Source organism: Gopherus evgoodei, chromosome 7, assembly GCF_007399415.2.
Source record: "Gopherus evgoodei ecotype Sinaloan lineage chromosome 7, rGopEvg1_v1.p, whole genome shotgun sequence".
Taxonomy (NCBI): Eukaryota; Metazoa; Chordata; order Testudines; family Testudinidae; genus Gopherus; species Gopherus evgoodei.
Genome location: NC_044328.1, coordinates 63,826,359 through 63,847,188, shown reverse-complemented (window position 1 = coordinate 63,847,188; position 20,830 = coordinate 63,826,359). Strand labels below are relative to the sequence as shown.

Genomic DNA, 20,830 nt, shown 5'->3' with positions numbered 1-20,830 from the left:
CCATTCATCATTTTTTCTTTATTTCCTCATTAATTTTCATTAGAAATATAAAGAGAAAATGTGTTTTTAATACAACATGCTTCCCACTGAGGGCGTTTAAAATACATAAATAGCATGATTCTGTTCCACAAAAGAAGGTGGACCAAATTTTATATGTTAGCTGTCCTCCACTCATGTATGTGCAGGGGACAACCCAGGCAGCAAAAATCATGCTGTGTAAAACCAGGTGGATCCTGAGCAGACCTAAACTTCTTTAGCTATAGTTATAAAGAGACAAGGTAAGTGACGTAATATCTTTTAGTGTACTAGCTTCTGCTGGTGAGAGAGACAAGCTTTTGAGGCACACAGGGCTCTTCTTCAGGTCTGGGAAACTTAATCAGAGTGTCATAAATAAGTACAACATAGAACAGATTGTTTAGCATAGAAGTTAATATATATTTCACGAGACCATTCAAGGTGAAATGAAGGTGTGGACCCCTTTGGAAATCTTAGGCGTAGTCTGCAGACCCCAGGGTTCCACAGACTGCAGGTTGAAAACCACTGTTCCACAGTAAACCCATATACTCTCCTATCTGTATAGGTAATACAAGCATCACATACGGTTTAGTGAATCAAGTTGGGCCTTATTTCACAGGAGGTGTGTACTTACAAGCCCAGCTGAAATCAATGGGAGCTATGGAAGCTCAGCACCCCAGGGTAACAAATATCCTAGGGTTCTGATAAGGTCCCTGGCATTTCTAAACACAACAGAATTAACTCTTTAGTAGATTCCATGACAACTTGTATTTACATGTTCCCACTGAGAAAGAAAAATGCTTTCCATTTAGGCAGCTAAAATAAGTAGATGTGGGAGACTGCAGTATCTCTGAAAAGCGAGACCCCTTGGTCTTCTCATTACCTTGTTATGATACTGCAGCATCTGAGTGATAATTCTTATCTTCGGATGGTAATTCTTTATGGAAATTACTCTTAAAAAAAGAAGAAAGACAAAATTAACATTTTAGCTGATGGACATCTTGGACATTCTGCCATTTTTCCTATAGACCCAGTCTTGTGGACCCAGTGCTTCTGAGTCTGTGTTTGAGCATCCACACTGCACTGTAAACCTGGGTTTACAATTTCTGGACCTGGGTCTCACAGCTATGCTAACACTGCACTACACACAGCACTACATAAATCTTCTGACTCAGTCCTGCGGCTTTACCAGCATCCACGCTGCAAAATGACAGGGCTTGGACCTATTCCACAGCTGGACTTGGGCTCTGATCTACCCCTCCATCAGGGTTCTAAGAACCTGGGTCCGCAATGTTTGTGGACTCAAGTCAGACTGATCTGTGTGTGGATGAAAGTGGGACTTGGCCTCCAACCTGAGTCAGAGCCCATGTTTAGTGTGCAGAGTACACATATCTTCTGAGAGCAACAGTTTATTACAACTGTTTATTACAACTGCTGCCAGAAGTGCATTGCAGGCAGATGGGGAAAACTTGAGCTGCTGACGTATTCACAAGATTAGAGAATAAAGTTGTCCAATAAAGTTGTTTGAATCTCTTTTTGTAGGGAGGAGAATTGAAGAGCAAAGAGAAGAGTGTGATGCTCCCCTTCTCCTATTAATGTCCCATTTCCTACTGAAGTGTTTAATTAATTCAGTTTTACCAAATCAACTTAATTTATTGTGAGATCACACAAGATAATTCTATTCCCGATAACACTTTTACATTTTATTACATTAAAACATATTGAATCCATTTAAGAACACGTTAATCTGCATCTGGAATATTCTTTATTCTATGTATTGCAATTAAAATCAAACTAGGGTTTTTCCCATCACATCCCCAATATCGTTTTGGAAAATGAAATGAGCATACTCAAACCCTGCTCCTTCCACAGGCATCCCACACTCTAGGAATACTGGGCTTTTTGCGGCGAATTATTTATTTATTTATTTAAATTTTATTCCTGTATTTACCTTCAACTCATAGAATGCAAGCATCTGACAAGCCAAAAAAGTGGTTTATAATACTGGCCAATTCATTGTATTAGCTAATTTTTAATGGATCTTTTACATTTTAATTTTTAAAAGGGCTGACTGGTCTCCTGAAAACTAAGGGCTGTATGAGCGAAATACAAATAATGGAGGACTCAACCTTATTTTAACTTTCTTTTGCCATTTCCTTACTTCTCCCCCACTATGTGAGACTAACAATGGCATCTTTTCTCTTTAGGTTTTAGAAGAGCAGGTGATATTTGTTAATGGGGTTGGAGAACAGTAACCATTGACCCTGCTATGTAAATACTGTTAATATACATATAATCATAGAATATCAGGGTTGGAAGGGACCTCAGGAGGTCATCTAGTCCAACCCACTGCTCAAAGCAGTGCCAATCCCCAGACAGATTTTTGCCCCAGATCCCTAAATGGCCTCCTCAAGAATTAAACTCATAACCCTGGATTTAGCAAGCCAATGCTCAAACCACGGAGCTATCCTTCCCCGCCCCCATGGCATAGAGGTGCAGGACATTCTACCTCTGCTGCCTGAGAGCCAACACCATTAATATGGTCTTTCAGCTCCATTCTTCTAAAAGATGGGACAAACAAAGAGAAAAAAAAGGGCAACTTCAGACCCCCACTGAATATAGGGTTTCTTTTTAGAATACAGCAACGAACACAACTACCTGCTCCATAAAACTGGAATCCTGAAGACGGCTCCCTCCCCCTTTCCCCCTCCATGGAGAAATAAGGTTCAGCTGGAACAGGGGTTGCCAGGGAACTAATTAGGTTCCGCTGGCCCAAATTGCTGGAGACCTTTTTAAACCCTCCCTGGCAGAGGAGTGAGGGGGGAGGAGGGGGGAGTGAGAGAAGCAGCCAGTGAGTAGGTGCAGCAAGACTCTGAACTCTTCCAGCCAGGAAGACTTGCACTCTTCCCAGAAGTGGAAAAAAACAGAGCAAGGGACTGCCTGAGAAAAGGATCAGCCAGACCCTGTGTGACCGGGAAGGACTTTACTTTGCCCAAGCCTGTGTCTCCAAGGAAAAAGAGGACTGAGCCAGCAGAGGAGAAACAGGTACTTTGCCACAGTGGGCATCCATTTTATCCTCATTCTCCAGATTAAAATTTGTGGTACTGGCTGCAAAAAGATCTGTAGCTGACCTATGCTGGTTACCTGGGCTAGCACTTCCTCCTTCCATCATTTCACCCTCATGGACACACTATACCCAAGCCAGTCATTCCACCTTATACTTCTTCCATCTCCACACTATTGAGCCAATTCTGGGCACTCCCCCAGTTTAACTTCCTGGCTCTGGAAGCAATTCTGTGAGAAGTTTTCACTGTAACAGATATGGGTATGGTCTGCCTAGACACCACAATTTGCTAGTCAGAAATGAGAATGACTTCCATATTCAAAAACTCTTCAGGTTACCTCATAATATTGGAGGCATCTTCAGCATCTGGGTCAGCGCAGTATTTATTGGCAAGGATTAGGCATGCATCTGCTGACTCTATCTGAGACACCGAAAAAATAAAGCAAACATAAATAGAAATCTTTGTTTCCAACTTCTCACAGCCACCGGCTTCTAAGAAATCAGCTTCTTCCTCCAGGACCAAGAACAACAGCTTATAGCTTTTGCTGTGTATAAATGTAGATTCTGACTCTTTATGATATCAGTGCCAATACTTACATGAAGCTGATCACTTTAACTTCTCAAAACACTTTCCAGACATTAAATATTACAGTGCTCATTGTAGGTAAATACTTTAGTTATCACTACTACCACTGATTACTAATGTTATTTCAGAGATACCGAAAATGAAGCACCAAGAGGTTAAATGCCAAAGTTTTAAAACTCCACGTTGCAAGTCAGACTCCTAAACCCGTAGGGACAGGGACTGTCTTTCTGTTGTTTGTACAGTGACTATTACAACGGAGTCAGAGCTGCTGTTTGGGTCCTTGGGCAATAACATAATAAAAATAATAGATAACTGATGTTAGGGGCAAAGTTAATCTACTTGCAAAACTTACAATCACCAATCTTAGTCTAGTTAGCATAAAGCTGCAGATTTAAAATATAACAAAATGACTTCTTTTCAGTACATATGGGCAATCCCACACAGTAAAGCAGGGGATGGAAGAGAGAAGATAACAAGACTGAATTTTATAGCCATTACAAGGACATCATTTTATGCTGCTGATTGGAGCTCAACTCAGTGTATGTTGTGTAAAAATGGACTGAACAGCTTTTGTAGCCAGAACAGGCAAAAATCCTAATTTCTGCTCACTAGAACAGCTTAACATTAGGCAAAGATCTTTATGATTTAAGAAACTTGTTCACGTCCCATTAGAAAGACATGAAATGGGGTAATGCTGCATATAAGTTTGGTATCTTTTACTTTTCTGAGCTTCAGGGTTTGCTTTAAGAGGATAGAATTATTTAGCATAGAGTACAGTACTATAACCAATACAGCCATCTTATTACAGTTAGCAAATATCTCAAATTGTATTTACTTTTTCAGGACACCTGACAATAGAAAAATGATGAAAAACTGTTTTCTGATTGTTCCTAGGCAAGCGTGCCAATGATGTTTATAACATCAAGTTCTAAAATGTTAAACATTAATATTAACAGCCATAGGACCTCTCCTATTAAAGTAAACTAAAAGATTCCCATTAACTTCAGTGGACATTGCATCGGAAGTAGAAACTGCTTATTTAAGAGAAGACAGCTAGTAGAAATACAGAATCAACAGAATCATTACCTTTACTCTTGCCAGGTCATGCGGATTGAGAACTGAACCCTGATAAAATTCCACCTGAGTGAAGTGTCGTTTAAAAAGAGCTTCCAGCTCAAGGTTAGGGGAGATACTGCATTGGGGGGAAAAACAAACAAGAAGTCAGTTTGCACAATGTTTCTGTCCCACTCTTGTATTCATTTTTAAACTGTTTGAAATTCCATTGATACTTTTCTTGTGGGGTGAAAACAGTGGGCCTCACCTACTATTAGCAAAGCTCCATTCCTTTCACTACATATGTCCCCACTTATATGAGAATGTGGCCTACCAAAACAAGGTAAGATCAGCTTCCCTGAATGTAGTAGCTGTCAGGGTTACAGGGTTAGCTGTTTTCTCTTATCTTGTGCTTTGCTCCTGCTTTTAAGAGTAAATAATACTTTGGTTTGAGAAAGCTGTCCAGTCGCCTGTATTAACCACTGGTCAGAAGCAAGACTCACACATGCCTAACCTGATCAAGCCTGCTGAGTAATCACAGTTGGCATGTAGGGTAATGTAGATCAAGGACCGTCTAAGAGAGGAAGAATTGGAGAACTCCACCAAGGACAGACAAAGGCATGAGGCCTAACATCTGAAGGGAGTGCACCGAGAAAGACCAGAAAAGGGGACAGAGGTACAGCTAGTCATGGAACCATGACAGTAGCTCCCATCAATTCAAACACAGTGAGGTGCTTTACACTCTTTGATGTGTAACTATTCTGTCTCATTGACATAGATTCAGTATCCATACTGCTTGGCACAGCCTTGATCTAGGAATCATATAGAACAGCACAGAAAAGGTCCATATTGGCAGCTAGCATTATTTATTAACTCTACTGCTCCCGGGTTAATTAAGAAACACAAACAAACCTAGAAAATAGGACCAAAATTATCCATCAAAGATGTGCTCTTAGCAACATCAATTCATATATACAAGAGCAATATTGAGCCCTAAAAACTCCTTGGCTTCGTTAGGAATCTATCCCTGTTGGCATGTGAATTGAAGACCAAAGGATGCAAAAGCAGCAGCTTATTATTTGAGTGAAAAGAAAATCCGTCTAGTGTATGGGCTGCTCACTCAGACCAGACCACACAGTTATCTACCTGCACTTCGATGTAATTTCAGTCATACAGTCAGACTGTATAATTCATACAGTAGGTTAACAGCCACCAAGAGGACCTGATAATACCTCTAGATTGTAGTAACTGATACTAAGTGCATTCATTATAATTTTGTCATGTCATTTTTGACCAGTGGTCATTTTCATATAAGCAGGTAGTCAAATGAAAAGTAATCCATTATAAAAATGTGGCCCACACCTGCCTAGCTCTCTTAGTAACAAAGCAAGCATTTACTTGCCAGGTAAACAGCATCAATAAAATAAAATAAAATAAAATGTTTACTTGCAGTTGTGTGTGCCTTTACTGCAAATGCATGCTCAAATGAGTAGTAACAGCTTAGCAACCCACCCTCTGCAGGGGCAGTTACCAGAGTTCTATAAACTATCCTTGAAAGTGCATATGCAATTGTGGGTGCAAGTTTGTCACACCTTTTTTGGTGCCGGAACCTCCAGATTCCCTTTGGAAATTAAGTTCCACATGGTTACTTACTACACTAATAAAACATGAGCAGTTACCAGGGATATCAACTGTATCCATTACTCCAACTGAATGGCAATATTATAAAATCAGCAAGGCAGCAACTCTATGCATTTTCAACTTCCTTTATCCAATCATCACAAATGATTCTTAACCTTTTAATCATTTTGTTTGACAGGAAGGAAAGTGCATTGATATTAATGCACTTAGCAGCAAGCACTTATTTAAAAACAGCTCATGGCACTTAGAAATGCATGCTGCTCCTGATAGGAAAAGACAGTTAACACCATATTTCTCTCAAGCAAATAGCTATTTCTAATAGCCTTTCCCTAAGATATGCCAATTTGATGTTGAATTATGTGTAATGCGATGCTAGTGACAAACAGCAACTACTTTTAAGCAAAATTGCTGACGGGAAGGGCATTCCCAGGCAACTAATGACTGGCTGGAGAAGTTGTGGCCCAGTCAGTCGTTAACTGACAGGAAATACATGACTTAAACACGATCACTAATGTTACCAGATAACATATATTTTTAAATAATGTAAAGCAATTGCTATTTCTATCTGCTTGCAGCATCACTATGTCTGTGTGACAGCATTTTGTTTTTGTAGTACTTGCTGTTTTGCTAGCAGTCATAGTCTAATACAATAAAACCTGAGAGCTCTAATACCTGGGGATGACTGCACCATTTTCATAGATCTACATGGATTGTATCATTCCGTGCTCATCATCTCATTCATTTTTACAATTCAGAGTGCATCTTGGACTTCTCCAAACTGTTCAAGCTCTATGAGCAGCTAAAAGGGAGGTGGAAAGCAGCAGCGTACCATGGAGCACTTCTTGTTACAGGATAATGCCAGTCATTTTTCAAAATTTTAGAATCCAACCATCTTTTAACAAAGTCATTGGAATGGGCTATTTCTGTTAATTTACATAAAACTGGTAAAATTTATTCATCTTCTGCAGGGTTGTAATCTTCTGAAGAGAAGATTAAATGGAGCAGAATCTCTTGCATGATGTTTGTTTGGAAAAGCAGCCAGTTATGCACCTCTTTAGGTAAGTTTCAGCATATATTTGAAATATGTCATTAGAATCAGAAAACACAGCTTTGCAGCAATTTAGCTTGCAACTGTTAGACAGATGAGGGATAAAAGTTGGAGATGAAGATAAACAATACACATACCTATAAATGGGCATTCCTAACATGTTTTTCCCCATAGATTGCATGAGAGAAATTAATCTCCATAAACTAAACTTAGAACTACTATCCAGAGCCAAAGAAAACTTCTGCAGTATTTATTAATATGTGTTGGAATATTATTTCTTATTTCTGAGTGTCATGCACTCTTTAAAATATACTTATCTGTAAATCTAGTGACAAACTATTGAGTTTTTCTTTAATATAAGGAGCACGAGTCTGAAGTCCAGTGGCTTCAAGTACTATTAAGTATGCTAGTAGGTGGGCAGGAGTGGCTCTAGGCATTTTGCCACCCCAAGCACAGCAGGCAGGCTGCCTTCAGTGGTTTGCCTGCGGAGGGTCCCCTGGTCCCGCTGCTTCGGCGGACCTCCAGCAGCCGTGCCTGTGGGAGGTTCAGAAGCTGCGGGACCAGCGGACCTCCCGCAGGCAAGCCACCGAAGGCAGCCTGCCTGCCACCCCCGCTGCGACCAGCAGAACGCCCTCAGTGCCATGCCACCCCAAGCACGTGCTTGGTGTGCTGGAGCCTGGAGACGCCCTGTAGGTGGGAACAATTGTGGTAACCAATAGGAAAACAAGATTTATTTCTCAACATTCCATTAGTTTTTCAATGTTGGCAAATATGCTGTTCAAATCAGGATAACCAGGGATGATCTGATCTGTCATGGTATTTATTTCTTCAAAAATTCAGATATATGTATTTAATTCATTATCCTTCATTAATTATTATTCACTAATTATTTAATTAATTTGAAATGTATTTAAACTATTTCTCTTGTACCTCCTATTAGATCAAGGCTTCTCATTCTTTGTACAGAATTTGCTTCCTTAATTTATTAACTGCATGTATAAAATATACTTGGTCAGGCCTCCTCTTCTGCAGAAGCATTATTCTGAGAATGTTGCAAGTTTTTTGTTTGTTTGCTTTTAAGTGTAAGTTTTAACTAACAAGGCAGGGCCAATCTGTTCCTTTTTTCTTCCGTGCTGACTTGTTTCCACTTGCAGTAGGATGCAGCACAACACAAACACCTATTGAACAATCTAGCAATTGTATACCAGACCAATGCAGTCTTTGCCGAGGCTTAACTAAAATTAGTTAGGGTCAAATATCACCCTTTGATGCATATGATTCCAAATGAAGTCAATGTGAGATCTTTTGTGCATCTGATGGCAGAATTTGGGCCCACTGAGCAGAAAAAAAAATGAAAAAATTCTGTGCAACTGCCTGGAGAGTCTTGAGACGTTCTTACAGAAAGATATTGAGCCTTCCCTAGGAAAGCCACTGATTTTGATTAATAATGGATACAAATATTTAGAAACTGATTTTTAGGCCTCAGTAATCTAACAAAATATATTGCAATGAACTACCAGATAATGTGCAATCAATGAAGAATAGCAACGGACAGCAAGACTGGGAAGTATTCATGGATTGATACTACACACTTAAAGAAGCTTCACTGGAAGATGAAATAAGGCTTTTAAAACTGTAACAGCAATATGAGACTTCATAATGTAATCTTGGCCTTTGTGTCGTCATGATAAACTGGAGAGATAGTAGTTCACACCTATATACATGTTTGGTTTGTGCTGTATGTTAGGTGAGTATTTTAACATTTCACACAGCGGAAAAGCAAGGTTCCAAGAGATTTTGGCTGGTAATGTCAAAAAGAGTTTATGAGAGTCAAGCACCTAAATCCCACTGAAATTCAATAGGAGTAAAACGCCTTAAATCCCAATCTTAGACTTATAAAAAGTTAGTGGAAGCATCACAAATTGACACCCAGGGTGAAGTCCTGGTCCTATTAAAGTCAACAGGAATTTGGCCATTAATTTCAAAGGGGTCAGGATTTCACTCCACAGGTCAAATATATCTCTAGTCTAACTTCACCAAATAATTTGACCCTTTAACAGTCTCATCATCCCCTGCTCTACCCTCAAACCAACACTGACTCCAAGGAGTCTTTAGGACACATTCAGACCTGTTTGATTAGCAAGAAAGGTTTTGGTTGGAAAGATTACTCACTTATGCAGAAAGACGATTTCCACGTTCACATCATCCCTGTCCTTGTGCAGGAAGTCCTTCAGGAAGTTGGACACACTTTCAAGTGTTATGTGACCACAGACAACTATGTGCCTGTGACAGAAAACTTACAGTTACTTTTGCAGGGAAAACTAACAAACAAGCATGCAAACAAAAAGGGTCAAATGAGCTGTTGGCTGAAAAGGGAAGCATTCTTCCTGATGCTTCTCCAACACCTATTCCCTGAAGTCATCAAAGGAAACCATCAATACTAGAAGGTACTTTGACATTGAAAATACATATGGGCTCTCACTTGATGCTGTAAAAGACTATTAAAAGCAAAACCATTTGGCCAAGTGTTTTTAAGCATTTAACAATAAATATTATTTATGTATACACTTATATGTTGTATTATCTAGTCCCTTTCAGAGTCGTATTTCTCCTTCCACCTCCTCTCCTAAGATTTACTATTTAATTTTTTGTTTATGACATAGAGCTTATCATGTAATGAGACGACAAATCTCCCTGAAATGATTCTACTTATTTCCCCGGTTATATCAGTGAAGCCAGTGAGAAGCTTGACATGTTATTGGCCATAAGCAATAAAAAGAGAAATCTTGCATTTTCTACCATAAGTCCTACAGTGGGAGCCTTTTACAATAAGTGGCCTTTTTTTAATCCTGCAATGCAATGGAGCACCCCCACAGAACCAGAGTCCGTACAGAGAGTGCTATCACACTTATGCTCCATGCAATTTCCAGAAATGTCAAAGGGAATAATCCAAATATGCAACACAGAAACAGTGTCCACTTCTATATATTGATTTCTTACATGCCGAGTGAAATGCTTAAAGTTGTGTCCTTTCTTTGCTCCCTTGCTTAATGGATAGTTAAGCCACTTATTGTAAAGTATTGTCCAAGTACTTGTGTTAGCATGCTCCACAGTGGCTCAGTGTTTCTACCACAACACAGACAAAAGCATGACTTTCATTAGTCAGATGAGTACATGGGAGGTGCTGGTGTTTAGGGTACTTCCATTGCTACTACCAGGGTGGCTCCAGGCACCAGCACGCCAAGCGTGTGCCTGGGGAAGCAAGGGCGGCAGGCAGGTTGCCTTCGGCAGCTGGCGGACCTCCCTTAGGCACAGTGCTGAATTCGCAGGACCGGGGACTTCCCTTAGCCGCGCCTGCCGTGCTTGGGGCGGAAAAATACCTAGAGCCGCTCCTGGCTACTGCTGTTGCTTGCCACATTTCTTGCAGTTGTCAGGGAAAGAGAGGGCAGTAGAAGTGTGGATTCAATTTAATTATTAAGGTAGCAGAGAGTCATTCAGTAATCTGACCTCATTACAGCTGATTGAGTCTATATGCTGATTGCAACAAAGGCACAATTTATTTGTTGGCTTGCATCTAAGCTGCCAGCAGGTGGCCAAAATGAAGCAAAGTAATTTCAAGGGCAAAATTTAAACTGCCCAAGTCTTACCTATTTCATAATTGTTCTGTGCGCATTCTATTAATGCAGAAACCTCATTGGCTGGAAGCAACAAATAATAGGTAACAGCAATAATCGCTTATGTAATGTACCATAAGGGACTATTATGGGAGCCTGTCCTTGCTTCATAATTTGGTGCTTGACTAAGTATATGAAAATTATGCAATGAACTCATTGGTGAAAGGATAATGATGCAGAACAAAAAATAAATCAATAATATGCATGATGCAGTTAATAATATCACCATCATGTACTACTACTTTTGCAGTGGTGCAGTTAGTGACTAGGAAAGCAAAGCACAATGAAGTATTATACTAATCCAGCACACCTTAGGGGACTGCTTTACTATTACCACTTTGTTTTTACAAATACATTAGCACAAGACTTTAGATCTGAATTTAGGAAGACAATTATCTCAAACACTTCTTATCTGGCCTTTCAATGACAACCCACCAAGTCATGAGCGCATAGAGTATTAGAAAATAAACAACAAAAATCACAGACTGTTTTTTTCTTCAATTTGCAATGGTTTATATACAATTATATTTAGGCTGTACTATGTCTAATTAGGACCTGGTAAGAACAATAATTTTTTCCCTCCTCCTTGTAACAACCTTTTATGTACTTGAAATGTCCCCTCTCAGTCTTCTCTTTTCCAGACTAAACAAACCCATTTTTTTCCATCTTCCCTCATAGGTCATGTTTTCTAGACCTTTAATCATTTTTGTTGCTCTTCTCTGGACTTCGTCCAATATCTCCACATCTTTCCTGAAATGTGGTGCCCAGAACTGTACACAATACTCCAGTGGAGGCCTAATCAGTGCAGAGTAGTCTCTCTGTCTCTCTCATATGCACACAACAGCACACTAAAATCAGATATTGCATCAGATCAGAAAGTGTAGCAAACTCATTACTCAACGTAAATGAATGGAGAGTACAAATATGATTTTAAGGGGTAGGTCCCCATGGCTGATTCATCCATTCAGCCCAGGCTCTCACTTTGTGAACATAAGCATAGCAGAACAGATATCTCCATGTTATTTTTGGGGAAGTAGTCAGACTTAGGCAGACAATGCTCCTGGTTAAGGTAAACAAGAATGACTCAACACAGAGGTAAGTGTTAGCAATCACAGTGGTCAATATTTCCTTTGAGAGACACAAATCATGGTCACAGTAGCATGAAGTCAATAAGTTAGTTGCAAGCAAAACTTTTAGAGATTTGCACAGACTTTCTGCTAACTCTTCTGACCATCTCTGGGTTTCAGAAAGAGCAGCAAAGAAGGGTCTCAACAAAAGGCTGCTCTGACAGCAACAAGGCTTGTGTCAACTGCTCTTGGAGCAGTTCGCTCCAGAGACCCTAGCTTTCTCCTTATTGGTCCCCTTCTATTCATCTCAAATTAGCCCAGTCCACCTAAAACTTAACCTAAAATGAGTCAACCTGCCCTTAAATTCCAAGGCTTACACTCTTCCTTTGTCTCTCTGTGAGCTTCTTAAGAAAATAAGAATGGCCATATTGGGTCAGATCAATGGTCCATGTAGCCCAGTATCCTGTCTTCTGACCATGGCTGGTGCCTAATGCTTCAGAAGGAATGAACAGAAGGGGGAAATTATTGAGTTATCCACCCCATCTCGTCCAGCTCTAACTTCTGGCAGTCAGAGGTTTAGGGACACCCGAGCACGGGTGTGTAAAATGCAGAATCTTGCAACGATATACTGGGGCACTAGTAACTGCATCTGTATTTCTTGCGTCTGCCTGTCCTGGTCTATGCAACAGAACAAGTCTGTCTTAATGGCAAAATAAGGGTACTATTCAGCCTTCAGAGGGGTGTGTGGGGGTCCACGTCCTCATCATCTATCACTGCCACTTGTTTGAAGTCCCATCTCAAAAAGTCTTCTTGTTTTTTTACTCCACATGAAAATCTGAGAAGTCTGTTAGCTTCCCTGAGTCCAGTTGCTGATGGGGTGTCTCATTTAGGGCCATGGAAGGCCCTTCTTTGGAATCTTCTGCAGTGCCTGGATCAACTATAGAGTGTGTGGTCTCCATTATGTCTATGGAGGGGGGCCACCTCTCTCTGCTCTTTCCTTTCAATCCAGAACATTTTCCTTCTAGGCTGGGAGAGAAGTAGGTCAGAGTCCTTAAAATGGAACAGGACCCCTAACATTTCTTTTGGAATGTCATCCTCAGGCTCCTGTGCTAAGGGAAGCTTCTGTAATAGTTCAAGGAAATATGTCCAGTCTTGGCCTAATATCACTGGGTAGCAAATCCAGAGACACATATACCTTCATTTTGCCTTTGTTCTCATCAACAGTCAATTTTACTGTCATACTGGGATACCCAAGGATATCTCCATGTGTGCAGTTAATGGGGATTTCCCCCTTTACCAGCTTCCCTACTGTTCCAGTTTCCACTCCCATACAAATGTATGGTCACACGCCAAGTCTATAAGGGCCAGTGTTTCTTGGCCATTCACCTCTGATATCGTGAGTTTCCATGGGGCTTTTTTCTGGGCTCTATTCTCTCCTGTCCAGACTTGCCCAAAATTACACTTCATCTAAAGGCAGTCACAAAACCTATGTGCCTGTTCTCCATAGGAGTAACAAACTATCAAATCCATCCCTTGTCTTTCTAGTGACTTTGTCCTCTTTCTGAACTTCTCTGGGCACTTGTTCCTGTGTTGGTGTGGGGGAGGGAGCTGGGCAGGGCATTTAAAGTCACAGACCCTGTTGTCTCAGGGGAAACTTACCCATGAACCCTGAGAGGAGTGCTAGTTACCTATGCTGCCTGACAATCAGCCAGTCATTTGGATTTTCTTGGGTTTACCCAATATGGGCCATCTCCACCTATGGTTACTCAGCTTTCTTTCTTCAGTGTGCAGGGTTTGGGTACTTCTGCAGCAGAGGGCCAGTGGATGGTGTGAGCAGCCATGTAGTACTCCACAAGAGAGCCTATGGGTAGCATCTGCTAAGGTTACTGGTCACTGACTGCAAACCCAATCTTCCTCCGCCAGTGGAGGAATCTGTACAAACTGCTCCATAACTATGAGTTCTGCTACCTACGGTTCCATATGAGACTCTGGCTTTAACGAACACCAGCAAAAGTCCTTTAGCCTTTGGGTGATCATCCGTGGCCATATTTTTGAGGAGGTGGATCGTGATACTGCTCATGATGGAACTGCTGATGGTATATATCTTCACAGTTCAATATGGCAGCCTTCACCTGTTCATTGTCCTAGGCTACTGTGTCAAGTCCCCAGTATGTTGCCTGGGCTTCCCCAATGAGGAGTGGAGCAAGCCAGATTGCCCACTGGGCTGAGGGCCATTAGAGACTGTGAAAATTACCAAGAATGATTCCAGGTCATCATCTGGGGAAATGTCACAATACCCTGAAGTACAGGACATGCATTCCCTATAGTAGCAACACTATCTGGAGTAGTAGCCAGCACCAGGTACACCATTTGCTGTAACTGTTGTTGGTGAAATGCCATCTGCTCAAACAGTTGTTGCTGCCGTGCTTCTGAATCAACCAGTCATTGAAGAAGCTGATTCACCTCCATAATTCTCTTACATATATATGAGCAAAAACAAAAAAATTGTAGTTTGTTGGGGGGAGGGCTTCCCTTTTTTACAGGGACAGTTAAACTCTAGTCCACTTCTGGTACCATGTTGTCTATTGCTTTTGGGCCAGTCATAGACTTTAAGGCCAGAAGGGACCATCATGATCACCTAGTCTGATCTCCTGAATGTCACAGGCCACAGAATCTCACCCATCTACTCCTGTAATAGACCCGTAACCTCTAACTGAGTAACTGAAGTCCTCAAATCATCTCCCTATCTAGTATCCCTCATCAACTTTTGGAGATATTTTCTGCTAGCAGTTGCAGACTGGCTCCATGCCATTGTAGGCAGCTTCATCACACAAACTTATCAAGCTCAGTCTTAAAGCCAGTTGGATTTTTTTGCCCCCACTTTTCCTCTCTGGAGGCTGTTCCAGAACTTCACTCCTCTGATGGTTAGACACCCTTGTCTAATTTCAAGCCTAAACTTGTTGATGTCTAGTTTATATCCACTTGTTCTTGTGTCCACATGACCACTTAAATAACTCCTCCCCCTCCCTCTATTTATCCCACTAATGCAGGAGTTCTCAACCTTTTTCTTGCTGATGTCCCCCTCAACATGCTATAAAAATGCCAGGGCCCAGCTCGGGTGGGGGGAAACTCAGGGCTCCGGGCTGGGGAGGGGGGAACCCTTAGGCATAGACATGGTTTTACTTCTATTTTGGGGATACAAGGGCTGGTGGGGCTTGAGCCAGCTCTGCACAGTGGGGTCCCCGGAGAGAGCACCACCTCCACCCCCTGATTCACTTAGGAGGCCACCCAGCCTGACTAGCCTGAGGGGGAATACAACCAAAAATATAACTCAAAGGGGGGACACAGTTCAAAAAGTTTGAAAATTGCTCAGGGTGCAGGGACAGGGTAGTTAGGGGCTGTGTACTGGCAGAGTAGTAGTTCAGGGTGCAGGTGGGGCCTGGGGTGCTGGGGCCAGGCCCCTTTCCTAGCCACTTTTGAGGTTGCATAGGTTAGCTTTGCAAGAGTCACAGATGAATTACGCCTCGCAAATCACCTCAAGTCTGACTTTCCACTACATCATATCTGGGTGAACCTAGTTCATAAGTCAAAAACTTACAAATTAGTGATGAGCAAACCTCACAAGTTTCAGAGGTTGTGTTTGGATACATTCATTCTTGATGCTTAAGAGAACATTATATGTAAATTCTGAACATCCTGAGTCTGCCAAATTGAAGTAACAGCTTTGGAAGAAGTATTTTTCTTGTGGTATTCAGGCACTTTTCCTGCATCTATTCCCCAGAAGCACCCGGAATGCAAAGGCACAAGAAAATGAAAAATAATAGCAAAAAATACGTAATTTTGATCCCAAGTCACAGTAGGTGGAAGTTATTTGCCCATACCTATTTAGGAGTTGCATTTTTTGTCTTGTTTAATTGGTATAATATTTATGGTAACAGGAAAATTTCTTTGTTTAAGTAACTGCATTTTATTATTGCTTTTTACAGTCCTTAACACTTCAGATTCCACTTGCTCTGCAAGGACTTCCAGGGGCAATTCCATAGAATAATATTGAGTTCTTGCACAAAAAAAGATATATCCTTCCTGGATGAAAGGTGGGACTGACGACATACTTTAACTCATAGAACAGTAACTTTTTATGTTTTTAATTAGCTTCCACATTTTATAAGAGCAAACTGAAGACCAGATACTGGCTGTAAAGCTATCAGACAACTTGGTTGCAATATGGAGGTGGACTACTACAGCAGAAACTCAGGAATAAGGTTAGATTCTCAATTGCTTTGCAGCTCTGATAGTCATTTAGCCATGCATAAAGTGTCATAATTCTGATTCAATAGCACTTTACCTGGTGTACAGTACTACAAAAGGCTCAAGGTAGTGGAAAAACAGGAACATAGATTTCTTGTACAATAGCACAAAGACAGAGATCATGCAAAGGTGGCAGAATGCATCGGAACTATGTATTCCTTACACACACAAGTTCATTATCTGTCCCCTGCATCTTTGGTTTTTCTTATATTGTACTAGTTGTCAGATACAATTCAGAGCAATTGGGATAGGGAATCTTCTGGTTTCAGAATAAATAAATAACTAAAAATCTCCCTTTAACATAAGTGATATTTTTGCTTAGGAGAGAGATTGATTGAAAACAGATTGCCTTTTTGCCCAAGGAGAGTTATTAGGTACATTATCTTAGAAACATTGGAAAAACCCATATTGTTCCAATCTGTCCTGTATCTGATTTGAAGATTTACAGCTTCCCCTTTCTGTGCCTATAATCATTTCCTTTCCCTAAACCACCCATTTTTTTCCATATAGTAAATTTTTTTTAAAAGCCAACATATTGAAAGTGTTTTGAATTGAGTTAGAATTGATTGATAGTAAAATAACGCTGTAGTAATTCAGAATCTGGGCTAACAGACTTGCTTTGATGGGAGTATGCTTTAAGAGGCATTACCAAGAAATTTAGTCTGAAATATAGGCTTTGGTTTAAAAAAGAGTGATAAAATCTAACACAGTAGTAATCAAAATTACTTTGTTGTATTATACTTTCAAGTTTCAGTGGAAAATTTTCCACTTTAAAAAATTCCCAATTTAAAAATTCACCTTGCAGTGCTGAAAACTCAAGCACTATAGCACTATGTTATAGGTCCTGATCCTGCAATTTCATCTACACCGGTTGATACTAGCACTCATGCAGCATCTTCAAAGGGATATCATGTGAGACTGAGTGAATTAGATTATAAAAGGGGAGCAGTGGCTAGTGCATTAGAACAAGACACTAAACCTGGCTATATAAATGGAGTGATAAAATTTCTCTGAGTAACACAGAAATGTAAAACACCACCATAAATGGGTCAAAAGTAAATTGGATTTTAAAAACTATTTTCTATTTTCCTTTCAACAATTAGTAACACAAGTAAATAATTATTTTATAAGTAACAGTCATATTTCAACTTTCCTCGTGATAACTCAGACGCACCCAGAATTTGGGCCATAATTTTTAACCTGAATTAAAGGTTGAATTAAAGCTTTGATATCATTCTCATAATATTAATTTAAATGAATTATTTTGATTCTTTACATTTTTGAAAAGAAACAAGGGTGGGTTGAATATTTCAGATATTTGTGTTATTGTTAAGTGATCATGGAGATTAAATTCATGCTATTTCTGTAATATCAGTTTCTTCAGTGGAATTACACCAATGATGAAACAGCTCTAATAAATCAATGTAATTTCATAGCATGTGAGGTCCTTGTCCTGCAAAAGGATCTGTAAACAAGGTGGCTCACCCCATAAGGGCTTAGGCTAGCCAACCCTGGGTTGCATGAGGGGCTTCCTTATACAGAGCAGCAGGAAGCTGCAAGGTGGAGCTGACAGGAGAAGGAAGTCAGGACCAGAGGGCTGGGACCGGTGGGCTTTGGATGGAGCAGACTGGGACCGAATAAGTCTGTGTGTGACAGAAGAACCAGGGCTAAGTTTGAGCATTTGTGCTATTGTCATGGGCTTTATTTTGGGACTCTGAGGATTGTTTGAACCATTCCTGTTATTAAACCAGCCCTAGGTGGAGGCACTGTTAGCCACAAGAGAGACTGCAAGGAGTTCTTATGGGCCCTGCAAGAGGGGGATAACTGGGGAAGGGTGCCTGCAAACTGACTCCTTGCCACAAAGAGGCATTCAGCAGGAGGCAGCTCCTCTGCAATTGGTGTACTTGGCAGGATTTGTGACCTCTGCCCACCCAGAAGGGAAATGGAAACTGAAAGAGTAACAGTCAATGCAGAAGGCACAAGGCTCAGACGCTCCTCCTGCGACTTTTGAAAAGTCAACAAAAGCAGGCTGAGGTACTTTTCCACCCAGCAGCAGTATCAGGAGTCTCAACATCAACAACTGGAACAGTTTATACAGCAACTAGAGCTATTTCCAGTACTAGGACAGGGCAAGCCTGTCCTGGTGTTGGGAAAGTTGGGCCTGAGAACAATGCTGAGGCCTTTCTCTGAGTGGGCCGCCTGTGTGGAAGGCATGGAAGATTCCACTTACACAGCCAGCATAACACCATTTCTCATTGGGGAGGCTCAAGCTGGTTATACTGCTCTGAGTAGCCCACAGTCAAATTTGTACCCCGAAATGAAAGCAGCCACGTTAGATCGATTAGGATTGACACCAGAAGCATACTGGCATAAGTTCCACACTGACCCATTTCCATGGGGAGCATGACCCTATGTGGTAGCCCAGAGGTTGCAGGACCTGGCTGATTGGTGGCTGACCCTGAAGACAAACTCTGTGGGGAAAGCTATGGACCTAATTATTTTAGAGCAGTTCTTGCAGGTTCTGCCTGTGGGAGTTCAAACTTGGATGAAGTAGCTTTGGCAGTCTTCTGGGGACGGAAGCAGCGGAAAGAGCAACGGCGTACTTGGAGGCTGAAGGAGCCAAGCAGCTAGAGCTTTACACAGATTCTCTATGCCTCTGGGAGTCCATTGTTTTCACAAGGACATAGCCTAATTCACCACCTCTCATTTCCTCAGAATTTCCAATCTCAAAATTATTATTAGCATTATAAAAATAGTATACATTACAGAACGACATGGCTCTGCATGGGTGAATCCCTTTGCATGATCAGGGATGGAATTTGTTCACTTGTGTATATTTGTTCACTTGATTATATTATCTTTTAGAGAGGCACTGGTTCCTTACAAAATAAGTTAAAATTCTGATAAAAGGTCATTAAACCAATACCATGAGTACCAAATGTACAGTGGGTTAAGGCAAAGAAAAAGGATAACTAAAACATCCAGATTCCTGAAGTGACATAATTAAGAACACACAGTTAATCCATGTAAACTGCACTGTAAATGAAAACAGCTCCATCCCGAACAAGATTCTGCAAAACAGATCTCTTTTCTCTTTACTTGTGTCTTCTCTGGAGAAGCCAATATGAAATGCAAATGTCTTGGCTGTTTATTTTTGGAGAAATTATATCAATTTTTATTGGAAGAAATATAAAGAACTTGGGGGGGGGGGGAAATCACCCTACCTATTCTGTCATAATAAATCAGAGAGAATGAACTGAAAATTCCATTCAGCATTCTCTGAATATATTGTGTTCATTTTGTCAAGTAAGTTAATGAAATATGGCAGATATTGATCTAGACGTCTCTTTAAAACCATAATATTTATATCAAATGCATCTGCTTTAATCTCTTTTCTAACTTCCTGCTTAGTCTTTTAGTCATGCCTTTGTCTACTGACCATCCTCTCTCTGCACAATAGTAGCAGGATGATATAGTTGGAAATGAAACACAGTGGGGTGCTTGATGAGCCTACCTGCATTCTATCTTTGTAAGGTGAGGGGACTTTGGTAGTACCAAATGTTTATACTTTCCCTATTCAAACATATCAGCATCACTCTGTTCCAGTAAAAACTATATATGATTCTCATCAGAGACTGGGTATACTACTCTTTTTTTAATATACACTAGGTTAGCTGAACATGCTCCCTAAATAAACTAGATTAAATTACACTGTGATGCTTTCACTTTTTATGACTTCCGTAATATCATTCAAGACTTCACTCAATCAGATTCTGATTCAGCAAAGCCTTTATGCATGTACTTTAAGTCCATCCCTATTCACTTAAGCATGTCCTTAATTTTATTATACTCCCCTCTCTGAGGTTGGAGAGAAGGGCAATAGGTTGTGAAAAGCCACCTTTACATTCTTTTTCTTGGGCTCCTGAACCAAGCAGAACTCAGCTGAACCTGATAATTTCGATTATTATTGAACAAAGGAGACCCACTTACATAATTAAGAGAGCAGAGTTTGGCCTTTTATTTATTTTTAATACTGCAGAGGATACAAGAAACAAATGACCTGACTCTCCACTGTCTTTCATCTAATGTAGCCATTGACCCTGTGAAATGAGGAATGAGGATGTAAAACGTTACCAAATCAGAACACGGCATTTTAATTTCATAAATTACTTGCATTTCCTAAATCTTTGTAACATGTAATATGCTGCTAAAGGTCTGATGCCGAGATCAGGCCCAAGATCTCCTCTAGCAGAAAGGGATAATGGAAAAACACAAGAATATACCACAAAATTTAGTTCATGTGACACTACTTTGAACCTAAAACTAAAGCCCTGACACAGGCAAAAACCCCTATTTTTGTCTGCATCAGGACTT

At 40.6% G+C, this 20,830-nt stretch overlaps 1 protein-coding gene across 9 annotated transcripts in view; it reads right to left on the bottom strand.

Moving 5' to 3' along the window:
* Positions 1-20,830, bottom strand: part of KCNMA1 (potassium calcium-activated channel subfamily M alpha 1) — a 410,790-nt gene that overhangs the window by 201,061 nt on the left and 188,899 nt on the right. For all 9 annotated transcript variants that reach the window (XM_030568831.1, XM_030568832.1, XM_030568835.1 and 6 more), the window contains exons 8-11: positions 9,580-9,690; positions 4,752-4,857; positions 3,418-3,500; positions 899-968 (exon numbers count right to left, since the gene is read on the bottom strand). In XM_030568831.1, coding sequence (XP_030424691.1) covers positions 899-968; positions 3,418-3,500; positions 4,752-4,857; positions 9,580-9,690 — 370 coding nt within the window. The remainder of the gene's footprint in view (positions 1-898; positions 969-3,417; positions 3,501-4,751; positions 4,858-9,579; positions 9,691-20,830) is intronic.